This window comes from Myxine glutinosa, chromosome 13 (assembly GCF_964187855.1).
Source record: "Myxine glutinosa chromosome 13, kmMyxGlut1.1, whole genome shotgun sequence".
NCBI lineage: Eukaryota > Metazoa > Chordata > Myxini > Myxiniformes > Myxinidae > Myxine > Myxine glutinosa.
In genome coordinates, this window is record NC_136273.1 from 30,798,319 (window position 1) to 30,821,960 (window position 23,642).

At 47.5% G+C, this 23,642-nt stretch overlaps 1 protein-coding gene across 1 annotated transcript in view; it reads right to left on the reverse strand.

The window, feature by feature from the left end:
* Positions 1-261: 261 nt before the first annotated feature.
* LOC137438778 (junction-mediating and -regulatory protein) overlaps positions 262-23,642 on the reverse strand; it is an 84,152-nt gene continuing 60,771 nt past the window's right edge. Inside the window, exons 9-11 of the mRNA XM_068134125.2 lie at positions 15,051-15,146; positions 12,053-12,578; positions 262-5,329 (exon numbers count right to left, since the gene is read on the reverse strand). Coding sequence (XP_067990226.1) covers positions 5,013-5,329; positions 12,053-12,578; positions 15,051-15,146 — 939 coding nt within the window. The 3' untranslated portion in view covers positions 262-5,012. The remainder of the gene's footprint in view (positions 5,330-12,052; positions 12,579-15,050; positions 15,147-23,642) is intronic.

The following is a 23,642-nucleotide window of genomic DNA, read 5'->3' on the forward strand; positions in this document are numbered from 1 at the left end:
ACCTCCCAATTCCCCTCTGGGAGCCCCAACGATCTGAAATTGAAAAATCGAAGCCTGAGCGATTGTGCGGGATACTGTCTTGTATTACTGTGTCAAGTTTCAGAACAATTAGGCTGGTGATAAGGGAGGAGGAGCAAAAACTTAACGGACGACCGGACGGAAGGACATCCCTGCATCACGACCCATTTTGGAAGTTAATCTCTTCAAGAATCGAGATGAAATGCCCTAATATTGACTCAAGCACACCTGTTACCCTATTCGTCAATGTTGATTCAGATTTATTTCATACATACTTCAAAATGTAAATTAACTTAGTCAAGCTGAGAAAGCAGGCCGGACAGCAAACGTTTGACATGAACCGATGGTGGTACTCAGGCAGCACCACGTGCCTCAATCACAACAAGCTCATCGCATACACCTGCAAAATGCAAACATAAAATATTGCAAGTGAATGGAAAAAGAACAGGAAACATAACTAGATCTCCCCAACAATTTACGCATTTACTCAGGAATTCAAAAACACTTGAAATTTGTTTTGCCAGTGATCTACCTTTTTTCTGCCCAGTTAAAAAACACTTCATTCCCAAACACGTGATAGCTGTCACTGCGTTCATAACTAGAACAGGTACTCGGGAGAGCGCACACCTCCACCTGGCTGAACAGTTTACGTTTTGTATCCCACCGATAGGCCAGATATAGATCCGGACCTGAATCACAATCGAATCGGCTTGTTCTTGTCACCTAAACCCATCCACGTTTTGAAATATCATGTTAAATATCGTTTTTGGCCTCATCTCTCAATGGTGAAGAATCACTTTACAATTAAAAAAAAAAATTCTCGTATCCAGATCTTCACCAAAATCGAATCAATTCATCCTAGTCACACACCCAACCTGTCCACCATGTTTTGGCCCAATCTGTCTGTACCATTTTGAAATATCGTTCTACATATAGTTTTTGGCCCTGTCTCTCAATGGTGAAGAATCACTTCAAAATAATCAAAAATTAAAAACATCGTATCCAGATCTTCACCAAAATCAAATAAATTCCACTTTATCCACCAACAGCCCAACCGGTCCACCAAGTTTTGTCCGAATCCATCCATAACTTTGAGATATCCTGCTCACAGACAGACAAGGCTGAAAACATATCCTCCGTCCACCTCAGGTGGCGGAGGTAAAAATTCACTTCCCAGCTTGAAACAAAACAAGCTCGTTCAAATCCTAACTTCAAAGTACTTTTTATGGCACATTGCGAAGCCACACTGATGGACATAGTGTCCATACCCCACCAAGCAAGGGGGCAGGAGGGGGGCATGGCAAAGAGAAAGGCTGCCTGGAAGCCAATCCTGACATCTTGGTCCTGGCCAAGCCCCAGCAGCTTAACCATGCCCCAGCAGAGCAACTGTGCCCAATAAGTAAAAAATACATTTGTGTTATTAGGGACATAAGGCCCACGTTGCAAACTAAACACTCAGTTTGACTGAGAACAGCAATTTTTAAGTTTGACTAGAATCGTGTGCGTAATTAATGGTTGGAGTGTCTGCTCTGAGTCTGGCAGGTCGGTGGTTCGAACCTGACTCTGGCCGAGTCATACCACAACGATTATAAAATGAGCGTGCTGCTTCCTTGCTTTATGCTCAGCGTTTACAAAGGATAGAGCACGGACAAACAGCCATTGTACAGGGTTCATGGGCCTAATAATGACCTCCTCCTGCATTTCGGTTCCTTGTAAGGAACCTACTACCAAAAGGAAGATTGCAAATGATAAACAACATTGGAGGACATACAGTGGCAGGATTCAAGATGCTAACTGGTTAATTCCGACAGCCCAATGGGCATCACAACATGCACCAAGCGAGCTGTGCAGCAGCTACACACTTATCGAAGATAAATACCAAATGGAAGGCAGCAGCCAGATGCAAGAATAGGTACCAGATGGAAGGCTGCAGCAACACCAGTCTATGTTAACGTTGATAAGCAAAGCAAGTCGAAGTACAGCTGCCTGTTAACCACACCGCTAACAAGCGAAACAGGGATCTTAACATGCTCACGTTAGTTAAACAGATGTGGCGTGCGTGTCCTTTACTGGTCGGACTGTTCAGGTTGATTGCAAAAGCCGGTCCTTTGGCACATTAGGTGTGCTTCAATACCAGCACCAGGTAGTGACTGCCACGAGCTCCAATGCTGGTTAGAGCAGGAATGTGGGATTTATCCAGGGTGCCGGTAAGAACTGGCTTGCTCTTCGGGAAACACACCGTGAGATCATTGAAGTCCAACAGGGGCAAATCGAGAGTAGAGGAGACACCCAACTTGATATCATATCCGACATTTGCCATCGGAGTTCTCAGAATCAGAATTCCCATCTCCTGCCCCATCGTCAATGACTTCTGGTTCAAATTCAAATACCGAACTCACATTGTCAGCATCGGCATGAACTTGCCTCCAATCCTCGTTTGCACACGACGCAGCGAGAGGTCCAAGCAATTTGATGGAAAGCCAAAGCAACTGAAGAATCGCGTTGTAATTGTCGCAACGCACTTGTCGCAAGATGCAGGATTCGGAGATTAAATTTTGGAAAAAAGGTCATTTTTCAATCAGAAAACGACGGATTTCTTCAAAGCTTGTCAGCAGACCAAAATTTCATTTTTGGAAATGGGTTTCAGAAAAAAAAGTACCAAATTAATAAACAACACTAGAACGGCACTGGTAGAGCGCATACCTCCGCCAGGCTGAACAGTTTTACGTTTTGTATCCCACTGATATACCGGATCTGGATTCGGACCTGAACCAAAATCAAATCAGCTTGTTCTCGTCACCGAACCAACTCGTCCCCCAAGTTTTGTCAGAACTCGTCCATAACTTTTTCAAATATCGTGTTATATATATCGCTTTTCACCCGATCTCTCAATGGTGAAGAATCACTTGAAAATTAAATAATTCTCGTATCCGAATCCCTATTCAGATCTTCACCAAAATCGAATCGTTTCTTCCTTGTAACACACCAACCCTATCCACGAGGTTTCATTTAAATCTGTCCATAAGTTTTTGAGATATCCTGCTATGTATCAGTTTTGTCCCTATCTCCCAATGGCAAAGAATCACTCAAAAAAACTTATACTAACCGAATCCGGATCTTCACCAAAATCTAATAATTTCATCCTTGTCACATACGCTACCTCTCCACCAAATCCCATCCAAATCCATCAACAACTTTTAGAGATATCTTGTTCACAGACAAGCATACAGACAAACAGACAAAACAGACAGGGGTGAAAACCCCTCCATCCACCTTAGGTGGTGGAGGTTCAAAAAAAGCACATCTCTGGATCCGCAAGAGCCCTTTAAGAAACCAACTTGAACTTGCTACAAACAGCCCCCTGAGGATATGTTACCGACTCACCATACTGCATTTCTTAGATATAACGTGCAATGGAGGCTGTACGAGCAGTCTGTGATAAACACATGAAAGGTTTTTTCAGCAATAAAGCACAAAACAACAACAAAAACAGTAAATGATCAGGCCTAAATATCCACACCACAAACGAGGTAAACGAATATCAAAAAGCAAACTAAAGCACAACCGTCCATTGGTTCGTCTGCACATAAACCAAGTGATGAAACATTTAACATACATGTACAATGTACATGATAATGGGGTATACTTTACACTTGATAGTTACAAATTCATGCCTGTTATTGGACATTACAGATCAACGCCATATTCCGGAAGGACGTCCACCATCCCTCTACAAGATGCGTTATAACTCAAGACCAAACTCACCCTGTACAAAAGAGGACAATAGTTATTTTTATCACAATGACCAGGACCAACATACTTCGCAAATAGCACAAAACTCTAGCATCTTCAAAGACGGCTTTCCATAGCTCCTTAGGCCTGTCATGATGTTTAAAATGTTGTTTTTTTTTAACGGAAGCACAACCATTTAACCACAAGTCGACACACGATCCGAAAACCTCGTCAATGCGGTGAAACAAACAGCATAAAAACAAACGCTTCTCAGTAAGAGGTTCTCCGTTCAGCGGGCTAAGATATTTTCACTTGGGAAGAACCAAATTTTCCACAATCGTAACAGCACCAACATAACTGAACAGACTTCTTTAAATGTGTACTGCATATGAAAAAAGTGTTATTTCCTACATTTTGCCAGTCGACGATACTTACAAGGAGGCACAGGACGACACAGGTCAGACAAACACGTCTAAATGCATCGACACCTGCAAATGAGCTTACTACAGCGGGCTGCCCAACAGGGAAGCGTGTTCATCTAAAAATCGAACAACTGCAATATTCTGCTGCTAACCTTCACATCGGCAGGTCACAAGCGTTCTGTTCCAATCAAAATACACATAAGATGCAGCAAAGTGCAAGAAAAGATTGCGCATAAACCATCCATATGGCGATACAAGCGAGCTGTTTTTTTGTTTGTTTTTTGACGTCAGCTTATTGCACAAAAAAGACATTGCAGATTCTGATAAAACAACCACACAGAGATAAAAGTTACCAAAGGAGTTGGTACGTTAGCTTCAAGCGATCAGTCCCCATGAATGAGGCATCGTGCCGTGCTGCAAGCGTGGTCGAACCAGGCAGGTGTTCTGGTTTAAACCCCAGGATGTTTCACCTGATGCTGTCACCGGGACGAACCAAAAATGGCCTGATGCGAAGAGGAACGCGGCACTTTTCCATGATTATGGAGAAAAGTGATGGAAATGGTTAACAATTATTCAAGATGTGCAACTGTTTTCAAACCCTGTGCCGTTACTTCTCTCTACACACATCTATCTACGCTCGGTCATGCATCGAAGGCCAAAGAAGATCAGTGCTTTAATTTATCAAATTGTTTTTTGCTTAATCGTGTTCTTAATGAAGCTTATTTGATCAACCAACCAATAATATCTTTGTCAACATAATTCTTAACCACTTTTGTTGTGAACATTACGGCAACAATGAAGTAAGCTCCAAAAGATCTGGGCATTTACAAATATAAACTATCAAATGTCCCAGTCACCACTGCTCTCCTCCGCTTCACCTTCGACCTCTCCGTCACTCTCAGAGTCTGGAGAAGCCTCCTTAATTCGTTGCATGGCGAGGCGAATGCTTTGTGTCAGGGGATCGTCGCCATGGTAACCATGTCGAGATGCCGTGGGCGGGGTTTGCCGCAGCTGAACCCCTTTTCGAATCTGGTCCATCAGCGTCTCTGGTTCGGGTTCCAAATGCTCGGTCTTGCGATTCCGTTGGGTTGCACCGACCTTTCGCAGCGAGAATGCTCCGAGCTTGAGAGACGCCAACACTTCATCCATTGGGCAGTCTATAGTGTGACAGAAGAGAGGAAAGTGAAAAATCGAGCAATATGCGATCGTGTTAGATCCATTAGGGTAAAGGTTGAAGATTTAAAAATGATTCACAAACAGGGAAATGGCAATGCAGCAGAGGCAGAGAGAAGTTAAAATACAGAATAAAATATGCAGTTAAAATACAGACGTTCGGTAGAGTGCATACCTCCGCCAGGTTGAACACCTTGCGTTATGTATCTGACTAACAGGTTGGATCCGGATTCGGACTTGAATCAAAATCTAATCGGCTTGTTCTCGTCACCTACCCAACTCATCCACCGAGTTTTGCAACAAGTCATCCACAACTTTTTGCGATATAGTGCTATATGTCGTTCTTGGCCCCATCACACAATGGTGAAGAATCACTTTTCAAATTCTCAGATCCATATCCGGATCTTAACCAACATCTAATCATTTCGACCTTGTCACATACCAAAGCTCTCCACCACATTTCGTCCGAATCCGTCCACAACTTTTTGAGATATCCTGTTTACAGACAGACAGCGGTGAAAACATAACCACCATCCACCTTCGGTGGAGGAGGTAACGAGACCAGCAAGAAAGAAAAAAATGCGGATAGTAAGGGGGGTGACAATGAGCTACCATCTTGAGGGAGTGGACGTCAGAGTTGGATGGAAACAACGAGTTATTCCACAGATGGAAGAAGTAAAGTTATTGGAGAAGAGCAAAAAAAAAAGTCTCCAAATGCTCAGTTGCCCGTTCCCGTTGCCCGTTGGGGCGCTTTGATTTCCAGAGGTGAATCGATTTATTTGAATGTGTATGATCTAGAGGAAAGGAAGGAGTTCAACACTACATTAAAGATTACAGAAGACCAAGAGGTTACCACCAACTTATCTGTGTTGAAAATGAATCAGACCCAGACCACATGCAAATTAAACAAGTTTTTTTTTTTTTTGGTTGCACAGCATATGGGGGGGGGGGGGGGAAGAGGGTGCAGAGCCTGATCCTACAAAAAGTAAAGTAGTACAATACAGTAACGAGTTTTCAAATTTATTTATACAAATGCCTTGTTGACTTCTAATATGACACTTTGGGGTACACAACTCGACATGCTGCAAGGTGTAGTATTGATGCACAATGAGCCCCACGGGGCAGGTTGTGTTTTGCATCCGGAGAGGTACAGGGGCATTACATGTCATGTCATGAAGGTGTTGGAGAGAGTTCTGGACAGGAGGATAAGGAAGAGTGTGGAGAAGGAGATCGGAGAAGACCAGCAGGGGTTTAGAAATGGTAGGGGAATGACAGATGGGATGTTCATGCTGAGACAGATGGTGGAGAATAGGTTGGAAATGCAAGGTGAAATGGCATTGGGATTTGTGGATCTGGAGAAGGCCCGCAACACTGTCCCAAGAGAGATGGTGATGGCGGCACTGAGATGGATGCGAGTAACGGAAGGAGAAGTTCTGTTGGTGAAGAGATGTAGAAAGGAACAAAGGGAAGAGTTTTGGTTGGTCCTGGGATGTCGGAGGAGTTCAATGTGAACATTGGTTTGAGGCAGGGAAGCGCTCTCAGCCCACTCCTGTTTATCATGGTGATGTAGCTGGTAAGCAGGAAGGTAAACATGAAAGGTATGCTGGGGAGGATATTGCATGTGGACAATCTGGCTGTTGTGGTGGAGAGAGGGGAGGAGATTCAGGAAGTACTGGGGGAGTGGAAGGAGGAATTTGAGAAACATGGGCTGAAAATGAGCATGGAGGTGATGTGGGTTGGGCAGCAGAGAAAATAAATGAATATCAGGGGAGAGGGGAAGGAAATCAGACAAGGAAATAGGTTTGAGTATCTGGGGGTGAAAAGTGACTGGGGATGGTAAGTCAGAGGCTGAGGTGTGGAGGAGAATTCAGGTGGGTGTGAAAACGTGCAGGAGGTTGAGGGTGGTTAAATGCCGGCTGAGATGGGCTGGACACATGGTGAGAATGGGGGAAGAGAGAATGTCAAAGAATGCGGATAAGTTGAGGGCACAAAATGGGAGGAGAAGAGGTAGACCACAGATGAGATGGCAGAATTGTGTGAAGAGGGATTTCAGTAAGGTGGGGGTGGTTGGAGAGTGGAGCGAGTTGGTTGAGGACAGAGTAGAGTGGAGTAGTATTGTGGTCAAGGCAAGGCAGGAGCTTGGTGCTATCAGACCTCACTCCTTAAAGGGAAAAGGAGGAGAATAACTTTGAGCCGATGCAAGAGGTGAGTGGTGCCGTGGTAGGGTGCTGTGATGCAGCTGAGCAGTGCCAAATAGGATCTTGATAAATGGTAAATGCCCATTGTGCCTGGCCTAGAAGACTTCCTCAAACGACAAACATTCCTGACCACACCAAGTTTCACTCACAAAGATTATGAAAGTGATGTTTGGTATCACCATCTGCAATCTGCTGTAATGTGATGCCCCATCCCCATGGGGAAGATATTATGTGTCCTGGAAAGTAATGTTGTTTTTCAAAGAGGAATACACAGCTTAAAAGAACGACATTACTTTCCAGTACACCTAATATTTAACATCTGACACACTGGCACTAACTCGCTTACTCTTCAGAACGATAATTAGCACATGGCATGCCCTCACTAACTCATCTACTCTTCGGGAAGATACATAGCACCTGGAATGTCATCACTAACTCGCCTACTATTCGGGAAGATACATAGCACCTGGCATGTCGTCACTAACTCACATACTCTTCGGGAAGATACATAGCACCTGGCATGGCGTCACTAACTCGCATACTCTTCAGGAAGATATGCCCATGCACCTGGCATGCCCTCACTAACTTATACTCTTTGGGAAGATACATAACACCTGGCATGGTCTTACTAACTCACATACTCTTTGGGAAGATACCTAACTCCTCGCATGTCGTCACTAACTCACATACTCTTCAGGAAGATACATAGCACCTGGCGTGCCATCACTAACTCACATACTCTTTGGGAAGATACCTAACTCCTGGCATGTCATCACTAACTCACATATTCTTCAGGAAGATACATAGCACCTGGCATGCCATCACTAACTCACATACTCTTCATCAAAAAACACCATGGGATCTTTAATGTCCACCAAATAATGTTAACCGACGGTACACCCTGCATAACATCGGCCTGAGGGACGGCATACTTTGTGATGCAACGCCCTGTATGCAAAGCACCAATTCGACAGTTCATAGTTCAGTCAGGAATCAAACCCAGACTAAGTTCAAAAGATAGGTGTGCCACTTCAACATCATCCTCTAAGAACCAAACTTTGCTCTTTGAGCACAGACATTCCCTTATTATGTGGAACAATTTACATTTCAGAACATATTCTTGGAAACAATCCCAGGAGCTGTTAAAGGCCCATGTGAAATAGTGTGTTTAGGCACGAGTGACCGGCCTTTGCACTTCCTTGTCTCGAGACCGGCTCAATGTGAGTAAACCACTATCTGAGCAATCTGAAAAATCAGTGAGTAGATGTCGCAGTTTGACAATTTTGCAACAAATTGAAAATAGCCAGTAAAGTGTGGGATTCAGGTGAACATCAACAGAGAAGCCAAAGAGAGTTAAGTAGACGTCAGAGAATGATGGACACCAGTAGTTCAAGGAGTAATTGACATACAGAAGACTTTCACAGATTGATTGCAGCTCGTTTTTGTCATTCTATTCCAACTCACAACCTGAGTTGTGTCAGTTGGTAGCAACTAGCAAGTCTACGTTAACGAGACAACTGTAAATGGAATTACGGATGGCAAAACACTTCAAGACGAGGAAGGAAATCGGGCATGTCATTGTACGTGATTGAATATTGGCTCGTTATCGTTACTGAGGCGCAGATGTGCCAGTGATGCAGCGACTCTGCACATCAGGACAATAACATGGAATTTCGCCAGAGTGCGAGGGATAACTTGTGTATTCTTCATTGTCAAACACCATGGGATTTTAACTGTTCGCCAGCTAATGCTCATATATGTGAACCCAGCTTAGTCTCGACCCATTGGATGGCACTCATTGATGGAACACCTACTGACAGTTTAGAGTCAGTTTGAGAAAGGAAGCCAAAGTAGCCAGCTCAGAAGCAAGTGTGCTAAACCTCTGCACCATCCAGTCCTACATTGGACATGTCAAAGTAGAGTTACACCAACAAGGATGGATCATAAACTTTTAATTGGGGCAAGTGATGCAAGCAGCCAAATGGTAGTAAAGAACTGAGAGATTAAATTTGAGTCCTTAAATGTTGAAGAGTGCCATGGTATGGGCTTATGGGAAAATGAAATATGGAGGGATGGCAGGGAAAAGAAGAACGAATATTTGGATCATTCCAATCAGAAACAACTTGCCTTCGTCGCCTGGAAAGCAAATCCAACGGAAGGAAATCTCATTTCCTTTCACAAAGCCCGAAACAAGTGTGTGTCCACCCTCAGGAGAGCCAGGAAACAATATCTCTCCGTTCTCAAGACCGAACTCTCTTATCTGTCTCCCTCTTCCAAATCCTGGTGGCGTCTGGTCAAATCCGTTTCTGGTGTTTGTTCCCCCTCCATCCCCTCCCTTACCTCAAACGGCTACACAGCTGACTCCGCACGTGAAAAAGCTGAATGCCTCAACTCTGTGTTTGCCTCTAAATCTTGTGTCCCAAACCCATCCCTCTCTGTACCCACCATACCCAGTCGTACCCTGCTGCTCCTGGACTCCGTGTCCTTTCCTCCTGACAAGGTGGAAAAGTTTCTGTCAACCCTCGACTCTGATTCTGCTACTGGACCCGACGGCATCAGCCCACGGGTCCTAAAATCCTGCTCTGCTGCTCTATCTCACCCTCTCTCTGTTCTCTTCACCCTCTCTTTTGCTCAAGGTCAACTGCCATCTGCTTGGAAATCAGCCAACATCACCGCTTTGCACAAAAAAGGTGCAAAAACAGATCCTAGCAACTACAGACCAATCAGCCTTCTCCCAATTATCAGCAAAGTCATGGAATCCATCATTGCTTCTGATATGAAATCTTTCCTCTTCTCCAATGGCTTGATCTCTGATCATCAATTTGGTTTCAGACCAGGTCACTCTACTCTGGACATGCTGCTTCTGCTGTCTCAACAATGGATGGAGGTCCTCAATGCCAAACAGGAAATTAGAGCTGTCTCCCTCGACATATCACGTGCCTTTGACACGGTCTGGCACCCCGCTCTGCTCACCAAACTCTCCTCCTTTGGTATCCATGGAAATCTCCACGCATGGCTGGCGGACTTCCTCTCTAGTCGTCGTCAACGTGTGGCCCTGAATGGGTTTCTCTCATCTCCTCTTCCTGTTCAGGCTGGAGTTCCCCAAGGCAGTGTTCTGGGCCCCGTGCTTTTTCTGGTCTTCATCAATGATCTCTCTGACTCTCTCGAAAATCCTCTCTATCTCTTTGCTGATGACTCCACTCTCTGCCGCTCCATTCCTCTTCCCTCAGATCGGCAGTCTGCTGCCTCCTCACTCTCTGAAGACCTGGACAAAATCACAGACTGGTCAAACAAGTGGAACATGTCTTTCAATCCTGACAAATCTCACACTCTTACTATGTCTCTCCGAAAAGATCGACTGGACAACCCTCCCATCTACTTTCTCAACAATCCTCTCCAAGAAGTTCTGTCGCTCAAGATTTTGGGTCTCACTATCTGCCATGATCTTTCTTGGGAAAACCACATTTCCAAGCTGGCCTCCAAAGCCAGTCGCCGACTGGGCATCCTCCGTCGAGCGAAGTCCTTCCTCGGCACACCTGAGCTCCTCACCACATACAAGGCTTTCATCCGCAGCTCAATGGAATACTGTTCTCCCCTATGGGCCGGTGCTCCTGCCTCACACCTAGCTCGGCTTCACGCTGTTGAAACCAAAGCTTTCAGAATGATTGGAATCTCCCGCGATGAAGCTATCTCTGAGGGCCTTTCACTCACTCACCGCAGGCAGGTAGGTGGTCTTTCTGTCTTCTACCGACTCCTCTCCGGCCTTGCACCCCCAGCTCTCTCTGTGCTCTGTCCCCCAAATATTCCTACAGGTCGCACAAGATCTGCCAGCAACCCTCTGATGGTTAAACTGCCGAAATCTCGGCTCTCCGCTCACCTTCACTCTTTCATTCCTCTTTTCTCCCGCCTCTGGAACAAACTCCCTCACTCCCTTCAATCCCACTCCTCCCTCCAGGTCTTTAAAACAGCTGTTCACCACCATCTCCTTTCTTCCCCCATCCAAAACCTTGATCTTTTCTACCCCCGCTAATTCACCCCAGATCCACCTTGTTTGAAATTCCAACTTCTTTCCTGGAAGTCCTGGCAGTGTCCATATGTTTTATACCTCTCCCACTGCCCCCTTCCCACGCCCCCCCCCCCAAAGCCCTCGCCCTCTCTCAGATCTCTCGATGTCTCCATGTCTCTCGGTCCCTGCTCTCAAATGTTGTGTTTGTGTCCTTCCCCCTCTCTCCCCATCTTGTCTACCGCTCCCTATGTTATATGTTTTATGTGTCGGTTTGTCTTTCCGTGTGATTAATGTTCGCTCTTTCACGAGCCTCGATCATGTATACAAAAAAAAAAAAAAAAAAAAAAAAGTCAAACAAATAATCTCCATGTGATGGCCAAGTATAACACGACTGTACAATGTTTAACCTTAAACAGCACAAGCACAATTTTGCAATCTACTTAATGCAAACATGCTGTTTATTCTTCGAGTCACAATTCAGACAAAACAACATGTCATTTTACCTTTTCTCTCCGTAGTGAGTACTCCAGAATCAGTCTCAGCCTTCCGCAATCGTTCTCTGGCACGTAGAAGCTCGTTAGGATCAAAAGAGGCAGGTGGTGAGTGATGGGAGGGGAAGGCCTTGCTCTTTTCATCAAGCCTGTGGGTAGAGTCTCTAGCTTTGCTACTTTCATTTTCAGTCGGCAGTGGTGGAGGTGGTGGTGGAGCTGAAGGGGGTGCTAATGTAGTTGGTGGCAGTGTTGGGGGCTTTGGTGGTTGTTGAGAATGCTGTTCAAATGATTGAGGGAGTTGAAGAGAAGCAGGACAGGCAGAGCTGGTTTTATCAGTCCCAGCACCCACACCACGCTTACAGAAGATCTGTACTGGAATTTCCTGAGATTTCCTGTTGCATCTCACACTCCCAGTTCTGGTGGTTCGACCTGGGGACCTTCCAACCTTCACCAAGGAAGAAGTGACATGATCTTCATGTTTCATCTTGGAAAGGTTTTTGAGTCTTTGTGGTCGAGAGATTACTTCATTTGGATGCTTCTGTTGGAAAAGACCCCCAAAAAAAGAAGATAAACATTCAAATAAGGGAATGACGAAGTCAAGAGATCAAAGTTGGGGTAACACTGAGGGGTGATTGTCAATAATGTGCTGATTCAACTGCTCCCTTTAAAGTGTTTGCTATGGCTTGCAAATGACAATAAAATACCATTTTGGCCCAAATACAAGACAAGGTTTTTTGTTTTTTTTGAAGGTCGCTAGGTTTGCAACCTTCAAAAATGCAACATCACGTGTTTGCGGATTAGAGCTGTCATTGTTATTATTTGTGTTGTCCTTCCATACTTTTATATTATATTTTTATATGCTGTGTGTGTGTATATTATATATATATATATATATATATATACATACACACACACACACACACACACACACACACACACACACACACACACACACACACACACACACACACACACACACACACACACACACACACACACACACACACACGTCCATAATATTAAATATATATATATATATATATATATATATATATATATATATGTAACATATGTGGGAAAATGACACACCCAGACCAGGAATCAAACCCAGGTCCTCTGGTGAAATGTACTGTTACGTTTGTAGGGGGTAGGGTTACCTTAGAACCAGGTAGAGTGTATAGAATAGCATGCTCCGATTGTTGTGAAGAAGGAGAACCCCCATGTAATAAGTCGGTAATTTGTTTAGCCCGGATGTCGTGTAAGGTGCATCTTTGTCCCCTTTATGAGGAGTGGGATATGTTAATTAGCTCAGGGATTATGGATAATTTATCCCTTGTATGTCGTAACCTCTGTAATTTATTTCCTATGTCCCTTTTGGCACCACACCATAGACAAGCAGAAATCACGCATTTAAACACCCTAGTTTAAAAAGCTAACCGGAAGTCATGCATCAATCCCTACCGCTGACAACCCCGACTATGGAAGCGCACAGGACGGGCGGGCCGAGGGCCACGCCCAGAAGAGCAGTGATTGGTGGGGGTTTTGATTGGCACAAGGCCGGGGTAAAATAGGACTTGCTGATAGGAGCAGGAAAGGACTAGTAGGGAGCGACTCGCTGATTGGCAAAGCACCCCAGATGACGTCAGAGCCTGGGTGGTGAAGGAACGTGCTAGCGCACATTTTCTCTCTTCGTTCTTAGCTCTTCTTCTTGGCTTGAAGCGCTAGCAGGCATTCTCTGTTCTCTTCTCCTTGGCTCCTCGCTCTGCCCGATTCCCTCTTGCGCCTGCTCATTCTGAACTTTGTTGGTGAACGATCGCATTTTTATCTCTCTCCGCATCAACGCCCTTCTGGTTCTTCTCTGATTTTGGATGTCATCGCGGGCGGCCGTGCGCCGATATCTTGCTGTTGGTCGTGAGGAGGAAGAGCCGGGCTGGCCAAGCAAGAGCGACAGGTGGACGAGCGCCACTGGCACGCTGCAGTGCGAACGAGCGGTTCCCGCCAACGAACGAGCAGTTCCCGCCAACGAACGAACGGTCCCCGCCAATGAACGAACTGTCCCCGCCAATGAACGAACGGTCCCCGCCAACGAACGAACGGTTCCCGCCAACGAACGAACGGTTCCCGCCAACGAACGAGCGGTTCCCGCCAACGAACGGGCGGTTCCCGCCAACGAACGGGCGGTTCCTGCCAAAGAGCAAGCGCATTTTACCGCGAAGGCCTGGACGAGTTCTGACGAGACGCACAGGTCGAGTCGAGCTAAGTGCAATTAAATAACATGTTTTGCTTTTACCGTTCTATTTCCCATTGTCCGCATTTGATTCTGTGTGTGGGAGCGCTCCATATATACATTTTAGTGTTGCCGTGTTTTATTTTGTACCGGCAATTTCCTAATAAAGCCGGTATTTATTTTTGTACATTTTAAATCCGTTTCGTGTGAGTTTATTTATTACAGGTGAAGACGTTGGGTGGAAGCCGTTCAGGTAAGGCTCCGGTTTCCTCTCTCCCTCTTGCTCCCCCCATGCGTATTATCCGCCATTTGAACTGAACGCCTCGGAGTAACAGCTCGTTTGGTCATCCGTGCTACCCTACGGTGTTCACCACACAAGGTAATCACGCGACAATATGTTATTCCCCATGGAGAGTTCTTTACAATGAGCCATGTCTCAATTTTTTTTCTGTGCAGCACTTTCAGAGATATAGAGGTGGCAAAGTTTTTGGTTTTTCCAAGATGGAGCCTGTACCACGTGACCTATGACATCATAATTATCAATAAAAATTATGCAGGTGGAAGTGCACCTGCGGTGAAAATTTCCTGTCAATCGGACCAACAGTTGCAGAAAAAATGATATTTATTCTGTATGGACAAACTAACAAACAAACAGAGACAGACAAATGGACTCAAATGCAATGTCCTCTCCTGTGGCAAGGGAAACAATAATCTACAGATTAACCAGAGCCTACCAGTGCAGAGACCATGAGGCATGAATGGAATGGAGGGAATCACACAAACCTGGCGATATTGATGCAGTCGCTGTACAGTGCGCTGCCGTTCCTGCTGTAACCAATCGCGACGCTGTCCCTCAGACTCCCTTTGCTGCTCTCGACGCTGTTGAAAGTAACAACAACACACAACAACAGGCATTTTAAGGCCATTTTCCCTGCAAGAGCGGGGGTGAGCCTTGCGGTCCCCATGACAATCTTCTCCATTTTGCCCTATTAACTGCATCTCCCCTTGTTAACCCCCTTGCCCGCATTTCTTCTTCAACCATCTTCAGCCAAGTCTTTCTCGGTCTTCCCCGTCCTCTACTTCCTTTGACATTCATTTCCATCACTCTTCTCAACCAGTCACTTTCATCCTTCATCAAACACATGACCAAACCATCTCAAAATGTTTCTCTTCACAGCATCCATCACAGGCTCTATTCCCATCATCTTTCGCAATTCATCATTTGTCTTCCTCTCTCTCAACGATACTCCACACATCCACTGAACCATTCACATTTCCACCCTTTCCAGCCTTCGTTGCTGCTCTACGTTCATTACCCATGTCTAGCTCCCATAAATCATAACACTTCTCACACATGCAGCATACACTTTTCCCTTCAGCTTCAACGACACTCCCCTCCTCATCAGCATGCCACTCAGTTCCCGAAACTTCTTCCATGCACATCTCACTCTAGCAACTGTTGCCGAGTCTGATCCACCTTCTCCATTCAGCATGTCTCCGAGGTAACAAAATGTTTTCACACCTTCCAGCTTCACGCCGTCTCCAAGATCCAACTCAACATTTCCTCCATCTGCAGTTCCCTCTGTGCACACCTTCTACTTGAATGTAGCTGCCACACTGGTTAATGACCCTATCAAACCACTACATTTTTGATGAACCCACTCAGCGCACATTGTACATTGAATGGAATTCACTCCGACACCCTTCCTGCACACAGCACACGGCCACTTCCCAGTTCTTTCCACCTCACCACATGCTTTACCACTTGCCATCACCTTCGTTTTTCCGATATTCACCTTCAGACCTTTTGTCTCCATACATTCCTTCCACTTGTTCATCTTCTCCTTCAGTCCATCCATACTTTCTGCAATCAACACCAGATCATCTGCATACAACAACTCCCACGGTAAACCCTCCTTTATGTTCCGAGCCAGCACCTCCATCACAGCTACAAATAGAAGTGGACTTAGTACCGACCCCTGATGCACTCCCACCTTCACCTCAAACTCACTACTGTTCCCGTCCTTCGTCCTTACAGCTGTGTGTGCTCTTTTGTACATTGCCATCACTACTCTGATCAACCATTCCTCCACTCCTAACTTCCTGAATGCCCATGTCACTACTTCACGTGGAACCCAATCGAATGCTTTCTCCAGATCAACAAACCCAAGAAACAACTTCTACCTCTTCTCCATGTACTTCTCCTGCAACTGCCTCAATAAAAAGCACGTCTGTCGTTCCTCTTCCTGGCATAAATCCAAACTGCATTTCGTCAATCTTCACTTTCTTCCTTATCCTCCTCTCCAACACCCTTTCCAATACCTTCATTCCATGCTCCAATAACTTTATCGCTCGATACGAGCTACAGTCCAGAGGGACACCTTTCCCCTTGCATAGAGGGACGAGGGTACTCAGTTCCCAATCCACTGGAATGCGGCCTTCTTTCACCACCAGATTGCAGATCTGTCATTCTCTTCACACCCCAATTTCCCGCTGCCTTCAACATATCTCCCACAACTCCCGTCGGCCCTCCCGCTTTTCTACTCTTCATTGCTTATATCGCTTCCTCAACTTCCTTCTCGGTTATCTTCTCTGCCGGTCCTAAAACTGGGTTACTCTCGATGTTGCCATCCCATTCATTCTCTGCATTCAACAGTATTTCCATATATCTCTTCCACCTTCCTTTAATTCCATCTGGGTCCACAACGATTTGTCCCACTTCATCCTTCAAGCAACTCACCCCCATCACATCACACCTCTCTTTCGCTATCTGCTTTGCAATCCTGAATACCACTCTCTGACCCTCTTCCAAATCCAAGCGTTCTCCGTACATTTTCCTACATGCCTCCTGCGCCTTTGCTACCTCTTTCTTTGCAGCCTTCTTGGCTGCCTTATAACTTTCATGCTCTGCCTTTTCTGCCCCCATACCCTTCGCCTTCTTCTGCCACTCCTTGAACTTCTTCCTCTTCTTGTCAATCTTCTTTCCAACTTCTTCATCCCACCACCATGTTTCCGAGTGCCTCGGTGGTCCTTTTGTCCATCCACATACCTCACCAACAGCTCCCAACAGAATATCTTTCATTGACATCAAACCACTTTCAAGCTCAACCACATCATCCTCTACCATACTCAGCCTCTCTTTTAATGCCTCCCTCACCGTCACCTCTTTCAACCTCCACACCTTCATTCTCGGTTGGTAATTCACCCGCCGAGCTCTCCTCGCACCTTTCACCCTTATGTCGCAGACAACCAAGTGGTGCTGTGAAACAGCCTCCTCCACCGGGATCACCTTTGTGTCCCGGAGGTGCCCCCTGTCTCGCCTACACACCAGCAGGTAGTCAACGGTTGTCGTCGACCCACCTGATGTGTATCTAACAAGCTTATTATCCTCTTTCTGGAACTGAGTATTACAAATCAACAAATCAGCTCCATCAGCAAACTCCAAAATCCTTTCACCTTCTCCATTTCTCACACCATATCCGTAACCCCCATGAACTCCCTCAAAACCGTCCATACTCCTTCCCACATGTCCATTTAAGTCTCCTCCTACCACAACAACTTCCTCATCTTTCACGTTTTCCATCAGCTTCTCGATTGCACACCAGAACTTGTCCTTCTCTTCGTCGCTCCGACCAACCTGCGGAGCATATCCCGAGATGACGTTCACCAAGAGCTTTCCAATCATCATTTTCACCATTATCAACCTTTCACTCACTCGAGCCACACTCACCACACCGTCTTCAAACTCCTCAGAAAACAGGACACCAACACCATTCACGCCTTCTGGGCACCCTTGCCACACAAACTTATATTTCTGTCCCTGCCAACCCTTCACCATTCTCACACCACTTCCCTTCCATCTCGTCTCCTGCACACAACATATGTCCACTCTTCTTCTGACCAATACTTCCACCACTTCTCCTCATCTCCCTGTCATTGTCCCTACATTCCATGTCCCAAACCTCAGAAAGTAAGATATATATATTGTTACCGATTTGGGAACCCCCCCCCCCCCCCCCCTTCACTTGTAAATATCCCCCTTTGTAATATTATCCCCTTTTATTAATTATTAAATATCGCACCCTAGGCCATCGCAACACGCAGCCAATCTTAGAATCATCTTGCTAATTATTTCCTATTCTATGTTTAATTAAGGCTCTGTATCCACTAGATTGACACCACGTTGCATTACCAAATAAGGTTAGCTCCCCTTCAATAACGCCATACCCCAGCAAACTCCCTATCTCTCTGCAAACAGCTCAACAGGCGTGGGGTGCGCACCCTCTCCCTGGCCTTGGTGCTCTGCATTGGACAAGAAGGTGGGGTCGCCGAGAAGAGGCGTGGCCGTGGCTCGCCACAAGGGCGGAGCTGTTCAGCTCCGTTACCAAATAAGGCTACAAACAGAGCACGTGGGCGGGACCCAAACGGCCGAGGGCGTGTCGCGACCCCACTTCATATAAGCGTTCGAGGATCGCGCATGAGGAGATGGGAAGAGAGAAGGCTTGAGACCAGCAGAGGTGATGAGTGCACAGCACAGGAGGGTTGCCTGACGCGAGAGATCGTGCCTTGCCTGAGAGGAAATCCCATCATTACTGAGAGAGCGAGAGGGTCGTGGTGTCGACGCAACCACGTTAGTTCCAGCGGTTGTCGGGTTCGCTTTAAACCACGACGCGAGGTCGGAACGGAACCTCGACGGCTGAACGAGCCGAACCGGCCGCCTTTGCCAGCTGAACGGACCTTCTCCTGCCATTCCTGTCATCATCCCCGTGTGAGTCTGTCTTTGTTCTGTCCTGGGTATAAGTAAGACTGTATGGATAAGGCTGCCCTGTGTTCTTTTTACATCCATCTACCTTTGTACAGCTTTGATCTTTCTTTTCCTCTGGTGGTTGTTATAATAAATGTGTGCTCTTTCTCCAAGCTTTGGTTTCGTCTTCCTCCAGTTGCTTTAGTCTTTTCTTTCCATTGGTCTACGTGGCACGATTAAAACCGCTATAATCGGGTTAGTAATTGTTAACGGCCTGGGTCGTGACTCGCTTCGCTCGGCGTGTCCATTACCGTCGTGACTCGGGCGGGGCTGTCTCCTCGCTGGTTGGGAGGCCACGGTAAGCAGGTATTCGGGGGGTCTTTTTTTTGGGTCTCTGGCCCGATTACCCTGGTCGTGGCTGACCACCAGTGACGTCACAGACCCCCAGGATCAGCGACAGCCAGTATAACGGACAAGGGGTTAACCCCCCTTGCTAACGGGAGAGCCGTCGTCCCAGATCTGTAACAAATGGTGCCAGGAGTGGGATTTGAGGCCCGAACCAAATTTTTTATCACATCAAAAAAAAAAAATTGGGTCAAAATTAAGAGCGCCCGAAATTATAGAATATCCCAAATTTGAGTCGTGCCATGGAGGACCAGGGCAACTGGATGCCGGTGGGGTTAGAAGATAAGGTAGAGTTAATGACCCAGGACCCCAGGGAGGAGGTTGGAGAAGGTGTAACACTAACAGTGGGGGTTGCAGGTGCACAAAATGGCGACGCCGCGCACGAGGTTGGAGGCGCACAAAATGGGGCCTCGCACGAGCGCGCGGTAGCCGCGCCCGCTGCGCAGATGGGGGTGGGCGACATGCAAGCCTTCATGGCCCAAATCATGGCGGAAATGAAACGGGAGAATGACGGTCTAAACAAATTGAGTAATAAAATTGAAGAAATAACTGAGGGAATGGCGAGGGACAGAGCCGCATACGAGGTAAGGGAGGCTGAGAAGGAGGTTAACCGCAGGTTGAGTGAAAAGGTCCCAAGGGTGCATGACGAGGTAAAGCGGGTCGAGGAGCACTGGTTGAGCGAAGCGGAGGAAAGCGCGGGTACAATGACGGGTATAGAGATCGCGACCCGGGGTATGGGGCAGCCGGCGACCGCTGAGGTAGGAGAGAAAATTTTATTAAAGCCAGCGGTCGTTGAGGCGAATAAAGAAAAAGTAGTGGTGGGTATAGTTGAAATTGAAAAGACGACGGAGGTAGCCCAGCAGTTGGAGGAAGGAATGGAAACTGTGCAAAGTCTGTGCTCACATCACGATGCTGTGCTCATTAATCCTTATAAAGATTTGCAGGTGTCGGTGCAGGGAGGAAGAAGAACCCCGAAGGTGAGACGGGCTGTGTGTGGTGCCGGGAGATTTTGTAAGAGGGGGTTTGGCGCGAAGAGAATTGTCGCGCGATTGGGGTCAATATGGCACCCGGGCGTTGGTGAAGGGTCCCGTGTGAGTAAAAATGGCACGCGTGTGAGGAAAAGGTGTGAGTCGGCGAGTAGGTGTGTTATAAAGTGTGGGAGTGAAACCGAGTGTGAGCGGGAATGCACGACGGAGTGTACGTGCGAGGGTGAGAGTGACCCGGAGAGTGAGTTGGTGGTGGCGCGAGTGCGAGAGAGCACATCGGAGCGCGAGTGTGAAACCGAGTGCGAGCGAGAATGCACGTCGGGGTGTACGGAGAGTGAGTTGGTGGTGGCGCGAGTGCGAGAGGGCACATCGGAGCGCGAGTGTGAAACCGAGTGCGAGCGAGAATGCACGTCGGGGTGTACGGAGAGTGAGTTGGTGGTGGCACGAGTGCGAGAGAGCACATCGGAGCGCGAGTGTGAAACCGAGTGCGAGCGAGAATGCACGTCGGGGTGTACGGAGAGTGACACAGGGAGTGAAAGCGATACGGAGTGTACGTGCGAGGGTGAGTGTGACACGGAGAGAAAAGTGGTGGTGGAACGTGTGCGAGGAAGCACACCTGAGTTGGTTGTGGCGCGGGTGTGGGAGAGCCCATCTGAGCGCGTTAGTGGGTGGATGCAAGAGTGCACGCCCATGGTGAGTGGTACGGAGTACGTACCGAGGGAGAGTGCGCAAGACGGTGCGCGAGGTGTGTTAAGGGAGGGTGCGAACGGCGAGTGTGCGCGAGAGGTGTGGTGTGTAACAGGGAGTGCGTTGGTGGAATGGACTGAGTGTGTGGGATGCACTGGAGGCGCCGAGACGCCAGGTTTTGTGAGTGTGAAACGGGTCGCGTATGCAAGTGAAGCATCGACATTGAACGGGTTAGCGTTTAGGGTGACGGATAGCCGACGCGGGCGCTCGGTGTGCGGCGCCATTTGTTGGATGCTGGGCCTCGCACGGTCGAGTCCGGGCCTTGTCGGGCGAGGCGACCGGTCCGGTTCAGGGGCGAGTAGGAGGAAGCGGAACGGTGCCCCCTGGTGGCGGGGACGGGGTTCCGACTGGGCGAGCCTCGGTCATCGGGCCCGGGACCGCAAGGTACCGAGCCGCGATGATGCGTGGAACCTCGGCCCGAGCATGCCTCCTCCCCAGAGTCGTGAATGCCGGACGGATCCAACTGCAGGCGACCAAACCACCCGAATTCATTGCTCGGCTTTGCGAAGCCGAGTTTTAATGATGTGACGACGCACCGAGGCTCAGATAAAGCGGACTGTGATGATGGTGATAGTGTTTTTGGATTCGAAATTTTGGGATAGAAAATTTTTGATTGGTTGGAATTTGGTGAGAAAAATTTATAGTGGAAGATACCCGATGTGATGGGATGGCAACTCTGCCATCCCTCACAGCGGGGGCAAAGGAGCAATAGGTTTATGGGGTTTATGGCAGTGAAAACTAGCCCGGGAGGGTTAGGATATCGTGTGTAGGGACTTAGAGATTGACAATAGGTAACGTTAAGGTTAGGTAGCGACATTGAACCGGTAGTGGGGACATAGAGAGGGTAGTTGGATTATAATGACGAGGGAGCGCAATAGTTTAAAGGGGCGACTGGGAAGCGCAAGTTCCAGAGGGGAGTAGTTAGATGAGATGATGCCGTGTGTGTGTGAGGATCGAAAGTGTATTGAGCAGGGTATGAGTAATTGATTGTGATTGTGAGTTGTATTGCGCATGGAAGTGTATGAAGCAGCGTATGAGGAATACTTGGTTGTGCATTGTATTGGTGTTGTGTTGACCGAATGGTCCAGGAAGAAAGGAAGGTGCAGGTGGCACCAGGTGTGATTGCACAGGTGTGCAACTACAGGTGAATGGAGAATGGTTGTGTGAAATACATGGAGTGTGGAATATATGGAGTATGGAATGGATGGTCGTGGAGTGAGTATGGTGGAAACTGTGGAGTGGAGTGGATGGTGCGAAGGTGTGGATGGGGGAAAGGAGGATGGACCCCGTCACGAATACCCGGGGAGGGTAGTTTAAGAGTTAGGTAGAGGGTATAGGTAAATTGTGGTTGGATATTGGCATCTGTGGTGCGTGTGGAAGAATGGAGTTTGGATGGGTGCATTAGTGTCGTGGAAATGGCTGGGCGTGTAGCCTGTTAGTATGTGTAGTTGATTGGGCACTCCACCACTGTGAGGATGTCGGCCAGGTGAGGCCGCAGGTGGGCTCTGGGAGCCGGTAGAGTTGTTGTGGATGGGGCCCGAGGATCCGGAGGACGGACCCGGGTAGCCCAGTGCCAGAGGGCACCGAGGGGTGACAGAGCCAGGAGGGGCCTTCCCCAGTTAGATAGGTTAGGGTGAGGAGCTAGGTAAGCTCAGGTGGCAACTACAGTGGTGGAGGTGTGCAGGTGGGTAGACCTGCTGGGAGAGCTACACGACTCAGCCCGGAAATTGTGCAAGGGCACCGGGAGATGAATCGGGGGAGTGAGACCCCAAATTGATAAGCACCACAGTTTGGTCAATGGGAATTGGTTTTTAGAACCCATAGTGTAAGTTGGCCAATGGATTGGCAGGGAAAGACCCCGGGTAGTGTAAAGTGTGTTAAAGTCATTTAGAGGATAGTTAGGATTAAGAATCTCCTCGCACCATCTACATCCACTCACCTGAGGTGACAAAGCTCCACACCATGCCGTGGTTTGTTGGTTTTTATTATTTTTGTTGTGCAAATGTCTGGAATGTGAGACGCATCATGACGTGGGTGTGACATTGTGCTTTGTTATTCCATCTCTTCCTCCTTAGGAGGGACTGATGATGAATTGGGTGATGGCAAATTTTGGATTAGTGGGAGTGAAGACGAATTTGGTATAGGGGAGATATGGGGAAGACGAGACAGATAGCGACGGATTTGTAAGGTGTAGTGTAATGTGTAGGTTTTCGTAAATACGGGGAGGGGCAAGGGGGGCAGTGTAGGTCACATGTGGGGGGCGTACGTAGGGACGAACCTTTCTCAGCTCGCTCCCATGCGCCCCTCATTCTGCATTGCCTTGTTTTGATGTGTACCCTTGGGCCCTGACCCATTACTCACCTGTCTTCCGTCTCCCTGTCTCCCATCCGAGGACCGTGCGCTCTGGGCACTGGGGGGGGGGAGGATGTGCCGGGGCTGCATTTGTGTACCCGCACTTCCGCTGCCTGCTGCCTGGACCGGTACACCTATGGA